This window comes from Merops nubicus, unplaced genomic scaffold, assembly GCF_000691845.1.
Source record: "Merops nubicus isolate BGI_N331 unplaced genomic scaffold, ASM69184v1 scaffold49131, whole genome shotgun sequence".
Lineage (NCBI taxonomy): Eukaryota > Metazoa > Chordata > Aves > Coraciiformes > Meropidae > Merops > Merops nubicus.
Genome location: NW_008589886.1, coordinates 8197 through 22776, shown reverse-complemented (window position 1 = coordinate 22776; position 14580 = coordinate 8197). Strand labels below are relative to the sequence as shown.

At 41.6% G+C, this 14580-nt stretch overlaps 1 protein-coding gene across 1 annotated transcript in view; it reads left to right on the top strand.

The window, feature by feature from the left end:
* Nucleotides 1–6013: 6013 nt before the first annotated feature.
* Nucleotides 6014–14580, top strand: part of LOC103781985 (arginyl aminopeptidase-like 1) — a gene marked incomplete at its 5' end in the record, with an annotated part of 10128 nt that continues 1561 nt past the window's right edge. The window contains 8 exon segments of the mRNA XM_008949715.1: nt 6014–6154; nt 6826–6977; nt 7417–7533; nt 8750–8985; nt 11297–11410; nt 12463–12575; nt 13548–13656; nt 14506–14580. The exon segment at nt 14506–14580 is cut by the window's right edge and continues 8 nt beyond it. Of these exon segments, the coding sequence (XP_008947963.1) occupies nt 6014–6154; nt 6826–6977; nt 7417–7533; nt 8750–8985; nt 11297–11410; nt 12463–12575; nt 13548–13656; nt 14506–14580 (1057 nt within the window).

Genomic DNA, 14580 nt, shown 5'->3' with positions numbered 1-14580 from the left:
CCGTGAGTACCGGGCGGCGGGGGCGGGGGGGAGCAGGGATGGGGAGATAATGTAGGGGACCGAGTCCCGGGACGGCTGGCCGAGCCCCCCCCACCGGTATCGGTGCCTTTCTCTCATTTTCCCTCCTACTGTCACTGACTATTGGGGAAGCGCCCTGGGCTGTGAGCCCCTCCTGTCACGTCCCCGTCCCTCCGCTGTCTCGTCCCTTTTCTGCCTGCTCCTCGGCAGCATCTGTCGCCTGCCCGCAGGACCCCTGCCCCTGGCGCCCAGCAGCGATGCCTTCCTTCCTTCCCGCATCACCGTGGCCCCCTAGGCTATTCATTCCCCATCACGGTAATAATTTCAAAGTTTTTTCGTCCTTTAAGGGCATTGCAGTTTTTGGCGAGGAGCGTGGAAATTTGAAAACTCCTGCCTCGAATGAATTCTTCAGGACAAGTGACGTAATCCGCAGACACAGGAGTTTCCCTGTGGGTTTTGCCAGGTGCTTACAAAACCAGGCCTTGCACACCTAGGCTGACGTTCCAATGAGTCGTGGTCAGGAGTTTTGAGAAGAGCAGGAGTAGGTTCCATGTATTCCTACAAAGTATTGCTGAATAGCATGAGTTTGCTGTCTCTTTTTCTGCCTAATTTTAATACTATGTTAAAGCTCACAAAAGTAACTTTAGCCTCGGAATGATCTGGATAGTCTTAATACATTGTCTCATTCGGAATGGTGAGTTCCACACAGAGATTTTTATTGACAGAAGTTTCCTTCTATTACACAGCGACCTTTTAACATGATAATCCTTTCCTAAAAGTGTAAAAATGAAGTAAAATTCTAGCACTTAAAAAATTTAGATCCATTTGTGAGGATGTTGTTCCTTTTTCCCTTTGGAATTCCTGGGTTTGCTATTTCCTTGTGCAATACTTTGCTGTAGCTTTTTTGCACTGAAGAAGTACAGGTGGAGATTTTTCAGGGCCTGCAGTGTGTTCAGAAGATGTTGTTCTTTATTTTTTTCCATGATTTTATCAAGAAAACTTTTTATTTTGCCTACTCTGCCTTGTTGATGGTGGGAATGCTTTAAAGCTAATTTGGTGTTGCTGTGTGTGTGGTAATCATTCTCAGTCTCACTGAGCCATACCTCCCAAAGTACGTGATAACATAGTTTCCTCCTCTTGAACAAAGCAAAATGTTTTATTTTAGGCTAGCCTGTGCTTTCTCCTGGGTTTTGCCAGTCTTGTTGCCAAAGGGGCAGCCTGTCCTGCTGTGTGTATGGAGAAATCATCTTGGGATGTAACGAAATACAAATCTGAGACTTGGCTTTAGAAGTGATCTGAAAACCCTGAGAAGGTGCAGGACACCTGCTGATGTGATGCTTCTTTAGTCTTGCCTTGTGTCAACGTGTTGCCTCTTTGGCCTGTCACAGGATCCAGTGTGAACGTTACATGTTTGAGGACACTGAGCTTAGGGCGTTTTTTCTGATTCCTCTCATGTTTGTCTTGCTTCCCCTGGTCTGACACAAACTTAGCTATTCTTCACCCTGTCTTCTGCAGCCTTTACGTACCTTTAATGGCACGTACTGCTTCAGTTGAAATACCACTACAAGGACTGGTGTCAAAAGATTATTGATGGTTATAGTGTCAGGGGCATACTGGAAAGCAGAAGCAGGCGTGCTCACTGACATAAATCATACCAGGTTTCCTTGCTCACTGTTGTAGATTTTGGCTGACAAAATATTTGTCCTCGAGTAGCACCTGTTCTAGCCCTTCATGGTCAGCACGCTGAACTGTTTTTTTTGGATCCAGAGTCATTTTCTGCTATTGTAGTGCTATCTGTCATTGCTGGTTTTCAGCCTCACGTTGCATTTGAATAGGGATGAGTAACCCATATGTGTATAAGGGTGAACTAGTTTATACTCACGTCTAGTACAGCCCACCACAGTCCCTTTTTGCTGCGTGAATGAAGCAACTTTAGTATTAGACTTCTGTCTTTTAAAAGGTCTATTTTCTTTGGCCTTTATCTCAATATAATCATTTTAGGTTGGGGTTTGTTTTCTGTGGGACCCTTTGCTTACTTGTGAGTCCTATAAAATGGTAAATTTGAGTTACAGTGCAGCACGGATGTGTTGGCAGTATGATCAGCAGCAGAGACAGTAGTTTAAAATTGGAAACCTGTTGCCTTGGTATACTTGGTTCGAGCCATCTGGATATGTTCTTTGACTGTCCCATTATTTCTCATGCGGAGGAAGGAGCCAAGATCTTTGGTTGTTTGATGGACATTGAGAGACAGCTGAGAGATTAAATCTGCCTTCCACAGAGCATTCCAGCTCCCTGTGCTGTTAGGAAACCATATGCTTGGTACTTCACCAGTTTCCATCAGAAGCAAGACTGTCATAAACATTGTATGTCTCTTGTGGTGTGGGCTGGAGGCACACGCTGATCAGGCATGTCAGTGACAGCGGTCCTGCTCTCCCTCCCCTTCTTTTCCCTCACCCTTTATTTCTTGGTCCTACAAATACACTTTCATAAGATATTTTTTTATTTTTCTTCCCTAGAGAGAAAAATCTGTATCTGTCTCTTGCCCACTCTGTCACACCTCTGATTTGGCAGCGCGCACGTTAACACCAGAGCTATTTTCTTTCCATGACAACCTTAAATGCAAACCCTGCCCTGTGTTCTGGTATAAAAAATGATAGCATTTCCTCATCTGCAGGACTTAGCAAAAAGGACAGCCCTTTTGGCAGTACTGGAAACTTCCCTGTCATTCTGTTAGATTGGTCCTAATTCTTCAGTCCTCCTAGATTGGCTTGCTGTCCACATCCTGACCCATCCTCTGTGCCTCGGTCGTGTGGTTTGCTTTGCCATCGGACGGGGTGGCTTGTTGTTTGTCCAAAGCAGAAGTGTTACAGCTCTTCTCAGGAGCTTCATCAGTAATTCGGGTAGAAACATGGAGAGATTTAAACCGAAGAGATGTAGCTAGTTGCCTTTGTCATTTGCTGGATTGGGGTAAAAGATTATAATCTAAGTCATAAAAAATTATGGTTTTGGCAGGTGCCTTTCTAAAGCGTGAGGTTCTTTGCAGTTATGTGGGCAGGGGGACCCTGGACTGCCCAAAGCCTCTGTTCAGCATGGGAACTAAGCAGCAGATGTTTTTCCTTGAAATGCATCATAGAACAATGTTAACATATAAAACAGGTCTCCTGTATACATGAAAATCTAGCTAAAAATGGTGAGGATTATGATGATATGTGTGTTTCTGAAGAGGAGCACAGCAAGGAGGGATTTGGGGATGATGTGGCCCTGAATACTTCCCTGTTTCTTTGTGCTGCTCCGCCCCCAGCAGCACCCTGCTCTGTGCAGTCCTTTCTGGGATGCTGCTTATACTCATTTTCCCCAGTCCTGCCTCTGTCCGGCAGCGTAGCCCGCTCTATTTATATTCCAGATCTATTTATATTGTTTCAGGATAACTTTCATCATTGTTCCAAGTGCATCTGGAAAGAGAGACGGAGGATTGCCGTGTAGCGGCAGACACTAGGAAACGGGGGAAAAAAATACTTCATCCTCTGCAAATGTTTTCCCTCTTGGCCTTTGTGGCTGGTGCTTCATTTAACTTCAACCAAATGTCAAATAAAAGGGAACTGGTTGAAAAGAAATTGTCCTTAATTTATGGACTTTCTTGTAAACAAGAATCAGCTTCTTAGTTCCTCTTTACTTCCTGCTTATGCTTTCTTCCTGTGCTCGTTGGGGAGAACTTTCTCTGCTCTGAAGACATCATCTGTCAACCCTTTTCCCTTCCTACTCCAGTGCTGCAACTTAGGTCTGCTGGTGTCTTGTCTCCCTTCTTTTTTTTTTTTTTTTTTTTATTTTAATAATCCCTTTCTGTGTCTCAAAAAGCAAAGGAAATGGAACCTTTTGAAGGTGAGTCTCTTCAGCAGGGCCAACAATGTAGATCATAAGTCAGTCTTTTTGTGATAGGAGCACAAAGCCACTAATCAGAGGAGTGTTAGCATTGGGGCAGATCTTTAAAAACTTCATTTCTGAGTCTTCTTCCTGGATCGTTAGAAAACTACTACCCAGGATTAACACACAGTGCTTGCATAGAATCATAGAATCATAGGGGTTGGAAGGGATCTCGAAAGATCATCCAGTCCAACCCCCCTGCCAGAGCAGGGTCACCTAGAGTACATCACACAGGAAGGCGTCCAGGCGGGTTTTGAATGTCTCCAGTGAAGGGGACTCCACAACCTCTCTGGGCAGCCTTTCTGTGAATGTGTGTTTGGGGCAGGAGCTACCGGTTTAAAACTGGGTTTTAATGGGTTGTGTCCCCAAATGCCTTCTGGAATAGCTGTCTCCAGCTCTACAATGTCACATCACAGCGACGATCCTCATTGCTGTGAAATGCAGGTATCCATGGAGTGGAAATGTGTAGCTGTGTCCTGCATCTCAGCTGTGACCTCAGGGTTTGGCCCATGATACACTGAAATTCAGAACAGCTTTAGCCCTCGTGGTGCAAGTTCCTCAAAAGTCATGCTTTAAGCATACTTCTGCCTCAGTAGGCTTGAAAGAGAAGTGTAATCTTAAATTTTAAGATAAAAACGCTGCTCTGAGATTAATTTTACTTCTAGATAAAGGTTTTTCATTTTGTAATGCCTCTTACCTAAAAAAAAAAAAAAAACAAAAAAAAACCACCAAAACATTAGCCAGTGGAACTGTGAACCTCTGTATGAATAATGGAAATCTGCTGACAGTGCGTTTCCTTTCCTTACCATCCACTGATCCTCAGGGGTGCTGCTGAAGTGGATGATTTGGAAGAGGAGCACACTGGTGTTTGAGGGGAAGGGTCTAAAGGCAGGGGAAGAAGATAACAAAGAGTAGCTATATGGGACAGAAGGGCAGAGAGAAAAATTTGACTTCTAGAATACAGAGCTTAAATAGGAGACAGCATTATAATATGTTGAAATGAGAGCAGATGTAGTACCCAGGCTTCTCTTCTGTAAGTGTTTCTTTGCTTTCTCTTGAGGAGCAGAACTGAACCAGTGTCTGCACTAACTCCTATTCCCTGAATTCATATTTCTTGGTTGCTTTGATCTAAGAATTCAGCAGACTCAGAATTTTATTCCTTGTGCTTGACTGTTCCCAAGATTTCCAGTGGTTCCAACATTATTGCAAGTTTCACAATATTTGAGATTTGCAGTAAAAGTTCAGCTCCAGAGTTCTAGGATTACAAGAAAATCCTTATTTAAAATTATTCCTACACTTCAAAGTTGAAGGCAGGGAGAGTATGAAAGCACATCCAAGAAGGCAAATAACTGCACTTTTTCTTAATACTCTTAGTCCGTTCTAATTATTTATTGAGGGTCTGACTCCTGATTTATTTGCTGTTTGATACTGAAAATTGACAGGCTCAGTGGTGTTTTATGTTGGTGGGTTTTTTTGTGACCACCCAGAAGCTCCTTATCCACTCTGTAAAAAGAGGCCTCCAGTGTCATTGACCAGATGTTTCTTACATATACTGACTTTTTTTGGATAGTGTCAAAATGTTTGATGCTTCAGCCAGCAGGGCAGGGTCAGGGTCAGAGATAATGCTGTGTACACTGTTCAGCCTCAAGGTTTTTTCGTTTGTGGGTTTGGGTTATATTACCTGACCCTTACTACTCCTGTTCATTTTGAATTAAAAACTTGAAGATATTCAAAGAAATCCCTCTGAGAAGAAGGTTGTGTGGATGTTTGCTAGGGACTTGCTACTTCTGTTTTATCAATTTGTTTGGTTAATATCAAGTGGCAGGAAGATGCTATGTTGTGTGGTACCACTCTGTTCAGATAGTAAGGAATTATTCTGAGTAGTCACAGCAAATAAATGGGAGTAGAAAGATGTGTTGTTAGAAATAGAAGTGTGCCCTGTGGCAGGTTTTTGTACAGGAAGCCCGGCAGCTGAGCTGTTTCTTCTCAATAATTCTCTTCGTTTCAGGTTTAGTTCTTTGGCTGTTCAAACAGGTTCTTTCCCTCACCTCTCCTTCTCATGATGTTTCCACAGATCTGGTGGCTGGATCCAGAGCTGACGTATGGCAATGCCAAGCCCTTTGTCTTCACGCAGGGCCACTCGGTGTGTAACCGGTCGTTCTTCCCCTGCTTTGACACGCCGGCAGTGAAATGCACCTATTCAGCTGCTGTCAAGGTGAGTGGCCAAATGGCAGTAAATGGTGCGTGGAGCACGTAGCTGCTCTTCACTTGTGAAAGCATAGTTACATTGTGCATGTACAAATGATATAAAATATTAATGGTGACATTTGGTGTTACAAAAAAATACTGGATTTTTTTACGTCTCATTCTGTTCTTGGGCCAGAATCAGGCCATGGCCACAAGGCAGCTCTGCTGCCTGTCATGCTTGGGTCTTGTCTTCCTCGTACTCAACACTGAAAGACTTACCCCGAAATGAATAATATGATAGAGAGAGACTGTGTGTTCACTTCCCATAGTGGTTATTGACGATAATGCTCAACAGTATTTTATTAGTTCTTGAAAGGAAAAACCCAAAGTTTTATGAAAGCAGCATCAAATAATGTTGCATTTTGTGTAGATGAAGTAATGCAATATGTGGGCACTTTTGGGGCAGCTGACACACAAACCCATGCAATATGGGAAGAGTAATATTTTCAGTTGGTATGTTTTTGCAGGCTGGGTAGACTGGTATAAAAACCTCACAGAAAGCTTACAGTTTGTGTTATCTAAATTATTGTTTTTAATGTACATCTTGAGGCATAACTTAAAAAAACCAGATGTATCTGTAGTGTAGTCATTCAGCTGTGATCATCTAGTGCATTGATATGTATGATGTTGGTCTTCCAGGCTCCAGAAGGCATACAGGTGTTGATGAGTGCCACCCAAAGCACCTACTTAGAAGAGGAAGGTGTATATCAATTTTACATGGAATATCCAGTTCCTGCCTACCTAGTGGCCCTGGTGGCAGGAGACCTTATACATGCAGACATAGGTCCAAGGTGAGTTTTCCAGTGAGTTGATTCTGTTTTTTTTTTTTGTCTCTGTACAATGCTTCATGTCATATGTAGTAAATACACTGAGGCATTGGTAGGGGAGGAGCTGGGACTATGACCTGTGAATGTTCAGAGAGTTTGAAGTTTAGTTGAGTGTGAAGAAATTCCTGGCACGGCACTGCAAAGATATTTTCCTCTTTCATAAATGTTGCTTATTGTCCCCTGTAGTCATCACAGCTACTTGTCTCATTGCCTTATTTAAGGTATCTTTGATTATCTCTTGCCATGTATCCATGGAGCGTTAGCATAGAGAAGGCCTGAGTCTGATGTGAGACCTCTTAGCACTATTACCATACATGGAAGTCTGGTGAGAAATCAGGCTATTTTTTCAAAGAGATAGTTCAGTTTGCTGAAGTATCACCTGACGTTTTCTGTTTTCTGACAGGAGCAGAGTGTGGGCAGAGCCTTGCCTGTTGCCAACAGCCATCAGCAAGCTTTCTGGCATTGTTGAGCGCTGGTTGACTGCAGCAGAGAGTTTATATGGCCCTTATATATGGGGAAGGTGAGTTTAAGAAGTTTCCCAGGAATGTGTAATGGGAACAAAATAAAACCATCTTGAGATATTACCATGCTTTCTCACTACACTAGCAATAGGAGGACAAGTGAGTCTCTCAACTGGCAGCTGTAGTACCTGGAAACAAAGTGGAGTTTTGTTCCTGCAAATAACAGAGAGGACCATGGAGGCACAGTGGTGTTTTGCCTGGTATGGTGGGCAGAACTGAAGGTTTCTAAACAGAAACTTTTAGAAAGGTTTAGAAACTTCTGGGGAGTGAAGGTTTTTCATACTACAGTGTTTTGTGATGAGAGTCCAACATTGGGCCGGGCACCATTTAAAATGTGTGGCAGTTGTATGTATTTATCGTATTTACTTTTACATATGGTACTCAACAAATGATAAGTTTATTGTGGTATGCCTGAGGAGGCTGAAAACCTGCCTCAGTACAGACTCATTGAGAGTCTTAGTCCCTACAAACAATATTAATAGTTTCTGAAGTTAGGCTTTTCTATGTATTAAAAGAGAATGTTTTTGAGAGAATGCTTTCATTCTTTGGATGGGAGAAAATATTTACAACGGCTTTCTATATTTCTTTGCTAGAGGTAAGCAGGAAGAATGTGTTGTTGCTAACTTGCAAAATGGTGTTTGAAATAATGAGAACACAGCCCAGTGTGCCAGTGACGATGGTTGGTGGAGAAATTTAGAAAGCAAAACAAATAGTATTGTTACGTTCTGCAGCAGACAGACTAGAGTCATTTTGCTGACATTGCAGGTAACAAATTCATTCATTCAGTAGCTTCCCAGCCCCCTCTCTTTCCTGGGAGCCTCTGGGAACTCGACACTGTGTGTGGTAGTGTATGCAGAGTAAGTTTAGTAAGTATGCAGAGTAAGTTCTGGCTCTCGGATATACAACCTGTGATGAGCTTGTGTGTGTGAGGGAAGCATAATGTTTCTGAGAAGAGCTGCATCTGCTGCACATGAAGCCTGTCTAGTCTTTATATCTGAATGTGAGCATGTCCTTGGCCAATAGAATAAACTCGTGATCCCCCCATCAGAAGAATTAGGCACTATTGGTCTAGAAAGTTTGTTCCTGAAGTCACAAAAAGGTCTCAGAAGAGTCTTCCCTAAATGTAAAAAAAGTTACTCTGTGTGTCTCTTGAAATAGCTGTAATTTACCCGTCTCCCTTCTCCTCTCTTGTTTCTTCTCTCTCTCTAATTTTAGATATGACATTGTTTTTCTTCCTCCATCCTTCCCTATTGTTGCCATGGAAAACCCATGCCTGACCTTCATCATCTCTTCCATTCTGGAGAGCGATGAGTTCTTGATCATCGACGTCATTCACGAAGTTGCCCACAGCTGGTTTGGAAACGCGGTCACCAACGCAACGTGGGAGGAGATGTGGCTGAGCGAGGGGCTGGCCACCTACGCGCAGCGCCGCATCACCACCGAGACCTACGGTATGGGTGCAGGAGGGGGCCTCCTTCCCCTCTGTCTGAACAGTAGTGGAGAGCTGGCTGAAGAGGACATCTGCCTTGGGAGCTCAGAAGTCTGTAGGGAGCTGGTTTTCTCATTCCTGAAACACACATGGCTCCAAACTTTGCACTTGAACATCTTAGCTTCTTGGAGTCTGATGTTGTCTTGGCTTTGGGTGGAATCAATATGTGATACAGTAGTAGGGGCTTTGAGTGAGGTGTGTTAGCACAGTGTTGTAAGGACGTTTGTAAGAATTTTGGAACTTCTGTTGGGTACCAGGCAGGTGTTCACATGTCAGAACAAAGTGAGCAGAGGACGCTTCAGTGAAAGATGTAAGAAATCTTACCATGGTTACACTGTGAAATACCTGTCCTCTCAACGAGTGTCTCTAATCCTGATCCACAAGGTGCCACCTACTGTTGGATAGAATGATGGCAATAACACTTAGGAAAAAAAGAAAAGTGCACATGTACATAGCTGTCTACCTGCTTGAGGCTTCTTGTAGAATTGTACAGCCCTGCCCTTCCTTGCATCAGTTCAATTATATGGTACTGTCTTTAGAATACATAACTAGTAAATCATTTGTATAGCTTTTCAGTTTAGTTGGATTTTTACTGAAGTGAATAATGGGAACATACACTTCTCTAGTTTGTCCTGTTATGTTCTTAAAAGCTTGTGCTATGTGTGTTCTCATGCGACTGCTGTAAACAGTCTTGGAAAAATTCCTTGAAATCTTGGCAGCAAGGGTGTTTAGAAGGATGCCTTTGTTTTTATTCATTTGTATTGTTTTTGGAGATGAGCTGATGATAATGAAGTTTGGGGAAGGAAGTGCTCTGAGCATATATGGAGATGTTGCAATATATATTTTATGTTGAGTAATTCTCAGTGGTCAGAACTGTTCTTACCAGTCACGTTATATTTTACATAGCAGTGATATGAATCGGTCAGAAGATCCTGACCTGTTCTCTATCCCATCTCAGTCTGTCCTGATGACACAGGACAGGATTCTTGCTGATTTTGGTCTGTTCTCTTGAAATTTAGAACTGGTTGTTTCAAGAAGCAATTGTTCGGGAAACCAAGAAATGCCTTTCCCTGTGCCATTCTTTAGAAAGCTCTTTTTGCATTCTGTTTTGTTTTTGAGACAAACCTCTGATCTAAATCTTGCCATTTCTGACATAATTTATGGAGTGTCTTCTGCTGTTAATAAACAGGCATCTTTATAAGAACGTTGTTTACAGAAATGGGAGTCCACTCACTACCACACTTCTGGGATCTTGCTTAATCCTCCTCACTGCAGCTTGAAGGAATTGTCCTTAACACTGTCCTGGTTCTTGTCTTCCCCTGTGAAGCACATCTGCCCCTTTATTTGCTGGTACAGATTGTTCTCTTCCAAACACATCCTGGTTCTTAATTCTCATTTTGCTTGTATCAGATTCCTGTGTGCATACATTGAGACTCTGAAAATGTATCTATGTAACAAGGCCTATTGTTGAAGTTGAAGACTTAGCAAAAGAAGCTAAAGTGTTAATAATACTGGATGTCAAGTATCTCCAGAATCTGAAAATCCATTTTCTGCAGAAGCTTTTTACACCTGCAAGGGCATAGGAAAGATATCTTGACTCGATAGTGTAATACAGCTAGGTTGGCTTGAAAGCATAGAATGCTCAACACTGCGGTCAGACAGAAGAGAAATAGTAGCCTACCCAGTCACAACTGTAAAAGAGGTCTTAAATGAGTAGAAGGGGGAAACTGTATGATATAGTATGGGTAGAATGCTAGATAAAGCTTAAAAAGGATCCATAGGATCTGTAATATACCAGCTGAATGTAATTCTTTTCGATTTGTGTGCTTGTTTATAATACCTTCGGAATTGTGTGTGTATTGGTTACCAGTGATGGTAATTTTTTGTAGCTCTTGATTACTTCTTGAAAATTACCTGTACAATACTTGGTCCAATGCTGCTCTGCTTACCAAGAACTGATAAGATCATGTCAAGGTTATAAACTTGCTATATAAAATATGCTATATTTTAGCATAGTTTTTATGCTGCTTAGTTTTTCAGTTCAGCCTGCTGCATAATCAGAGTGAGTAAATGCCCTGTGAGGATCTGACTTTCGTTACAAATTGCAAGGATTTTTTGCACTCAAGTTTCTCCACCATTGCATTACTGTGGGTCTGTCTTGCTGTTGTCTTTTACACCTTCAGTAGCTTTTATTTTGTACCTGTCCTAGTGCTGCAGAAGCTGAGGTTTTACTAGCCATTTTCCCACAACTAATAAGACTTTTTCTGGTGTAGGAGCTGCCTTCACGTGTTTGGAGACAGCATTCCGTCTCGATGCTCTCCACAGACAGATGAAGCTCCTTGGAGAAGACAACCCGGTCAGCAAGCTTCAGGTTAAACTGGAGCCAGGTATTGCTTTTGGCCGAAGCTGTTGCACACAAAACTTCTGTATATCGATGCTGGAATAGAGACCAAAAAAAGACAAATTTTTACATACCCTTTATAAAAGAAATAAGAAGTACCGGTTTGTAAATGAGTCTAAAAGCAAAAATAAGGAAACTTACCTTGAAGTTTTCTTCAAAGTTGGCTAACTCATCTTTGCAAATATTGTTCTGTTTAAGAATAGAACGGACTCACTAAGTAGAAAGAGCATGAGAAACTGCCTTGAAAGCTATGTGGTTTTGAGCTTCTGAATATGTAAAATAAAGTAGTTTATGATGAAAATATTTGGAAACGTGTAAAATCCTGTGCTATTAAAAGATGTTCCTCTTTTTATGTGTTCATGTAAGAATGAACACATTAAAATCATGTATGCATAAGCATTCAGATAAACATACGTACTTGCCATCCTGTTGAGTGAGCTATGCAGAGGCTGCTCGGTCATCCCCTGAGCCTGAGATTCACATCTGCACTCCAGCATCATGTGTCTTCATCATTAATAGTTCTCTAGTCCTATGGTCACCATCAGGGGCATGAAGCAGTCTGCAATCCAGATGATATTTAAAACAACCTAAAATGCAAATGGAGGTCATATTGGAACCAAATGGAATGGAAAAGCATGTGTGGGGAAGTCACAAGGAACATGTAGTGATTACATTATATTTACCTTTAAAAATTTGTATTATGGCAACTCCTTGAGTTTGACACTGGAAAAAAAAAAAAAAATTCCCTTCAAATTCCAGGAGTGTTTTCAGTGACTTCTAGTTTGGAGTGACTTGTTCCATTGGGAGTTAATACTTAGCTTGCAATGATTGATCCCTTCCCCCCTCCCCCAGGTTTCTGTTTGGACTGCTTCCATTTAATTTACTGCTGTAAATTAATTGTCCTGACAACAGGTTTGTTTTGTTTTTAAGTCACTGCGTCTTGACTCGGTGATCTCTAAGGGGTCTCTATAATTGGAAGGGTTAGAAATTAATGTCCTCCTTAGAGTGTCTCATAACATTGTTGTCTTCTCCTTTCAGGTGTAAATCCTAGCAATTTAATGAACCTCTTCACCTATGAGAAAGGCTACTGTTTTGTTTACTACCTATCCCAGCTCTGTGGTGACCCAAGACACTTTGACTCCTTTCTGAGAGTAAGTGTGAATAAGCCTGTGCTTCCCTTTAGATTTAGAACTGCTTTTTTTTTTTTTGTTAATTTTCAGTGTTTGTCACTGTGGCTAATTAATAGGGGTAAAGTTGAATACAAGTGTGTGTGAGATGAAAGAGTGGTATGGGCCTGTCAGTCAACCTAGATGATTCTTTCTACAAGATTTCTCTTAACCAAATGTGCTTGTGCTCTTCTCAGATTCTGAGCTTATAAGGTGCCCAATACAGAGTAATAGTATATTTCTGTTCCCTCTTGTTCTGTGCTCCAAATAGTTCAAAAGCTGTTCCAGCATAGATGACTGTGACTGAAACAATGTGACTTCATTCACTACTAAAAGTATTAGCTTGTGTGCTTATAGCCAGGTGACAAAAGGTCATGGTTTCCTATATTGGGGCAGGTTTGGTGCCTTGGAGCACATCTGCAAAACCTGTAGAAAATTGTCAGCTATTGACTTGTTTTTGCAAAGTAACACAACTCGTTGCTTTTTCTTTTGGTTGCACACAGGTTTTTCAGCTCCTATTTCCATCCATCCAGCATTCCATCTTTCTCTTATCTTTAGTTCTCTAAGTATGACTTCAGTCCATAATCTATGAGTGAGTAATACAGTGGCCAGCTGTGCTCTGGCTTACCACTAGTGTCAAGTATGAGGAAACCCTCCTGCCCTTGATTTGATACATTAATGTATCTGTGATCTGTATCAGAAAAAAAAAGCCCATACTTGGCTGTGAGTGTATTTGCAGCTACCTAACTTTTTTTTTGTTATCGTCCTTCCCTCATCTGTGGGGAGGAGGGACAATATTTTTCTTGGTTTTTTTTGTTTGTTTGTTTTAAAATTTAAACCTTCCAAATACTTGTTCTCACTCTTCCATATCTCTTTTTTTTTAATTGACTGCAGTGATTGTGCATCAAAAGGAAGCTGTCTTTTTCCTAACCATAATTTATTGGTTTTACTTCTCAGGCCTACATTGAGAAGTACAAATTTACCAGTGTTGTGGCTCAAGATCTTCTGGATTCCTTCCTGAACTTTTTTCCAGAGCTGAAAGAGCAATGTGTTGAGAGCAAAGCAGGTAGGAAATCAACTTAGTTAACTGTAAACACTGTAGAATATCTAGATGCCTAATTTTTTGCTTGGCAAACCAAACCCTTTGTCAACAGCCAGATGTTTGTGATAGAACTGAATGTGATGATTTATTGTTACTGCCTCCATGTTGGGGAAAATGAAAACATCCTAAATTGCTGACAATTTTAGCATTAATTAGCTGAGTGGGCCTCAGTTATGCTCAGATATGCTCAGATATGCTCAAATGCAAGGAAAAGGTGGACACACTTCAAAATATCATTTATTTTAATTACAGAAAACATGTTTTGAGGACCATGACTTTCTCCCTAGATTCTGTCTGTGTATATAGGATAGAATCTCTTCCATAATGTTTTGCTGTCCTTTATATTCCCCGTTTATAGCTGCTGGTGGATTTATGAAAGGTGTTTAACATACTAGATGCTTATTAGCCCACCTGCTTAAATAGTTCTTTTTTAATAAAGCAGATTTTTCCTGTATTCTTCAGTCTTCCTCAAAATTCTGAGCGACATGCATGCACAAAAATTACTCTTATATTAGAACATAGTTTGATCATAGATAGTTGTTAGGCTGGCTGTTGTAAAAGCATGTGGGTGTCTTGTACTTACTCTAATGCTAAGCTGTAAAAACAGAGGTGTTGCTGGCACTCCTCCAGGTGTAATGTGGTCTAGCCAAATGAGACTGCTAAGGCTGCTACGTCTTATGGCTGTAACTGTAGGTTGGTCTGATTTGCTGTTGCTAGAACCTCTCCTAACTGCTAGAAGCAGTCCTGAACCTTGAGGCAGCCAAGCCACCTGCAGCAACTCCTGTTTGACATTTTTGGTACTCTTTATTCCAGGACTGGAGTTTGAACGTTGGCTCAATGCTACAGGACCTCCGTTAGCTGAGCCAGACTTATCTCAGGGATCCAGTC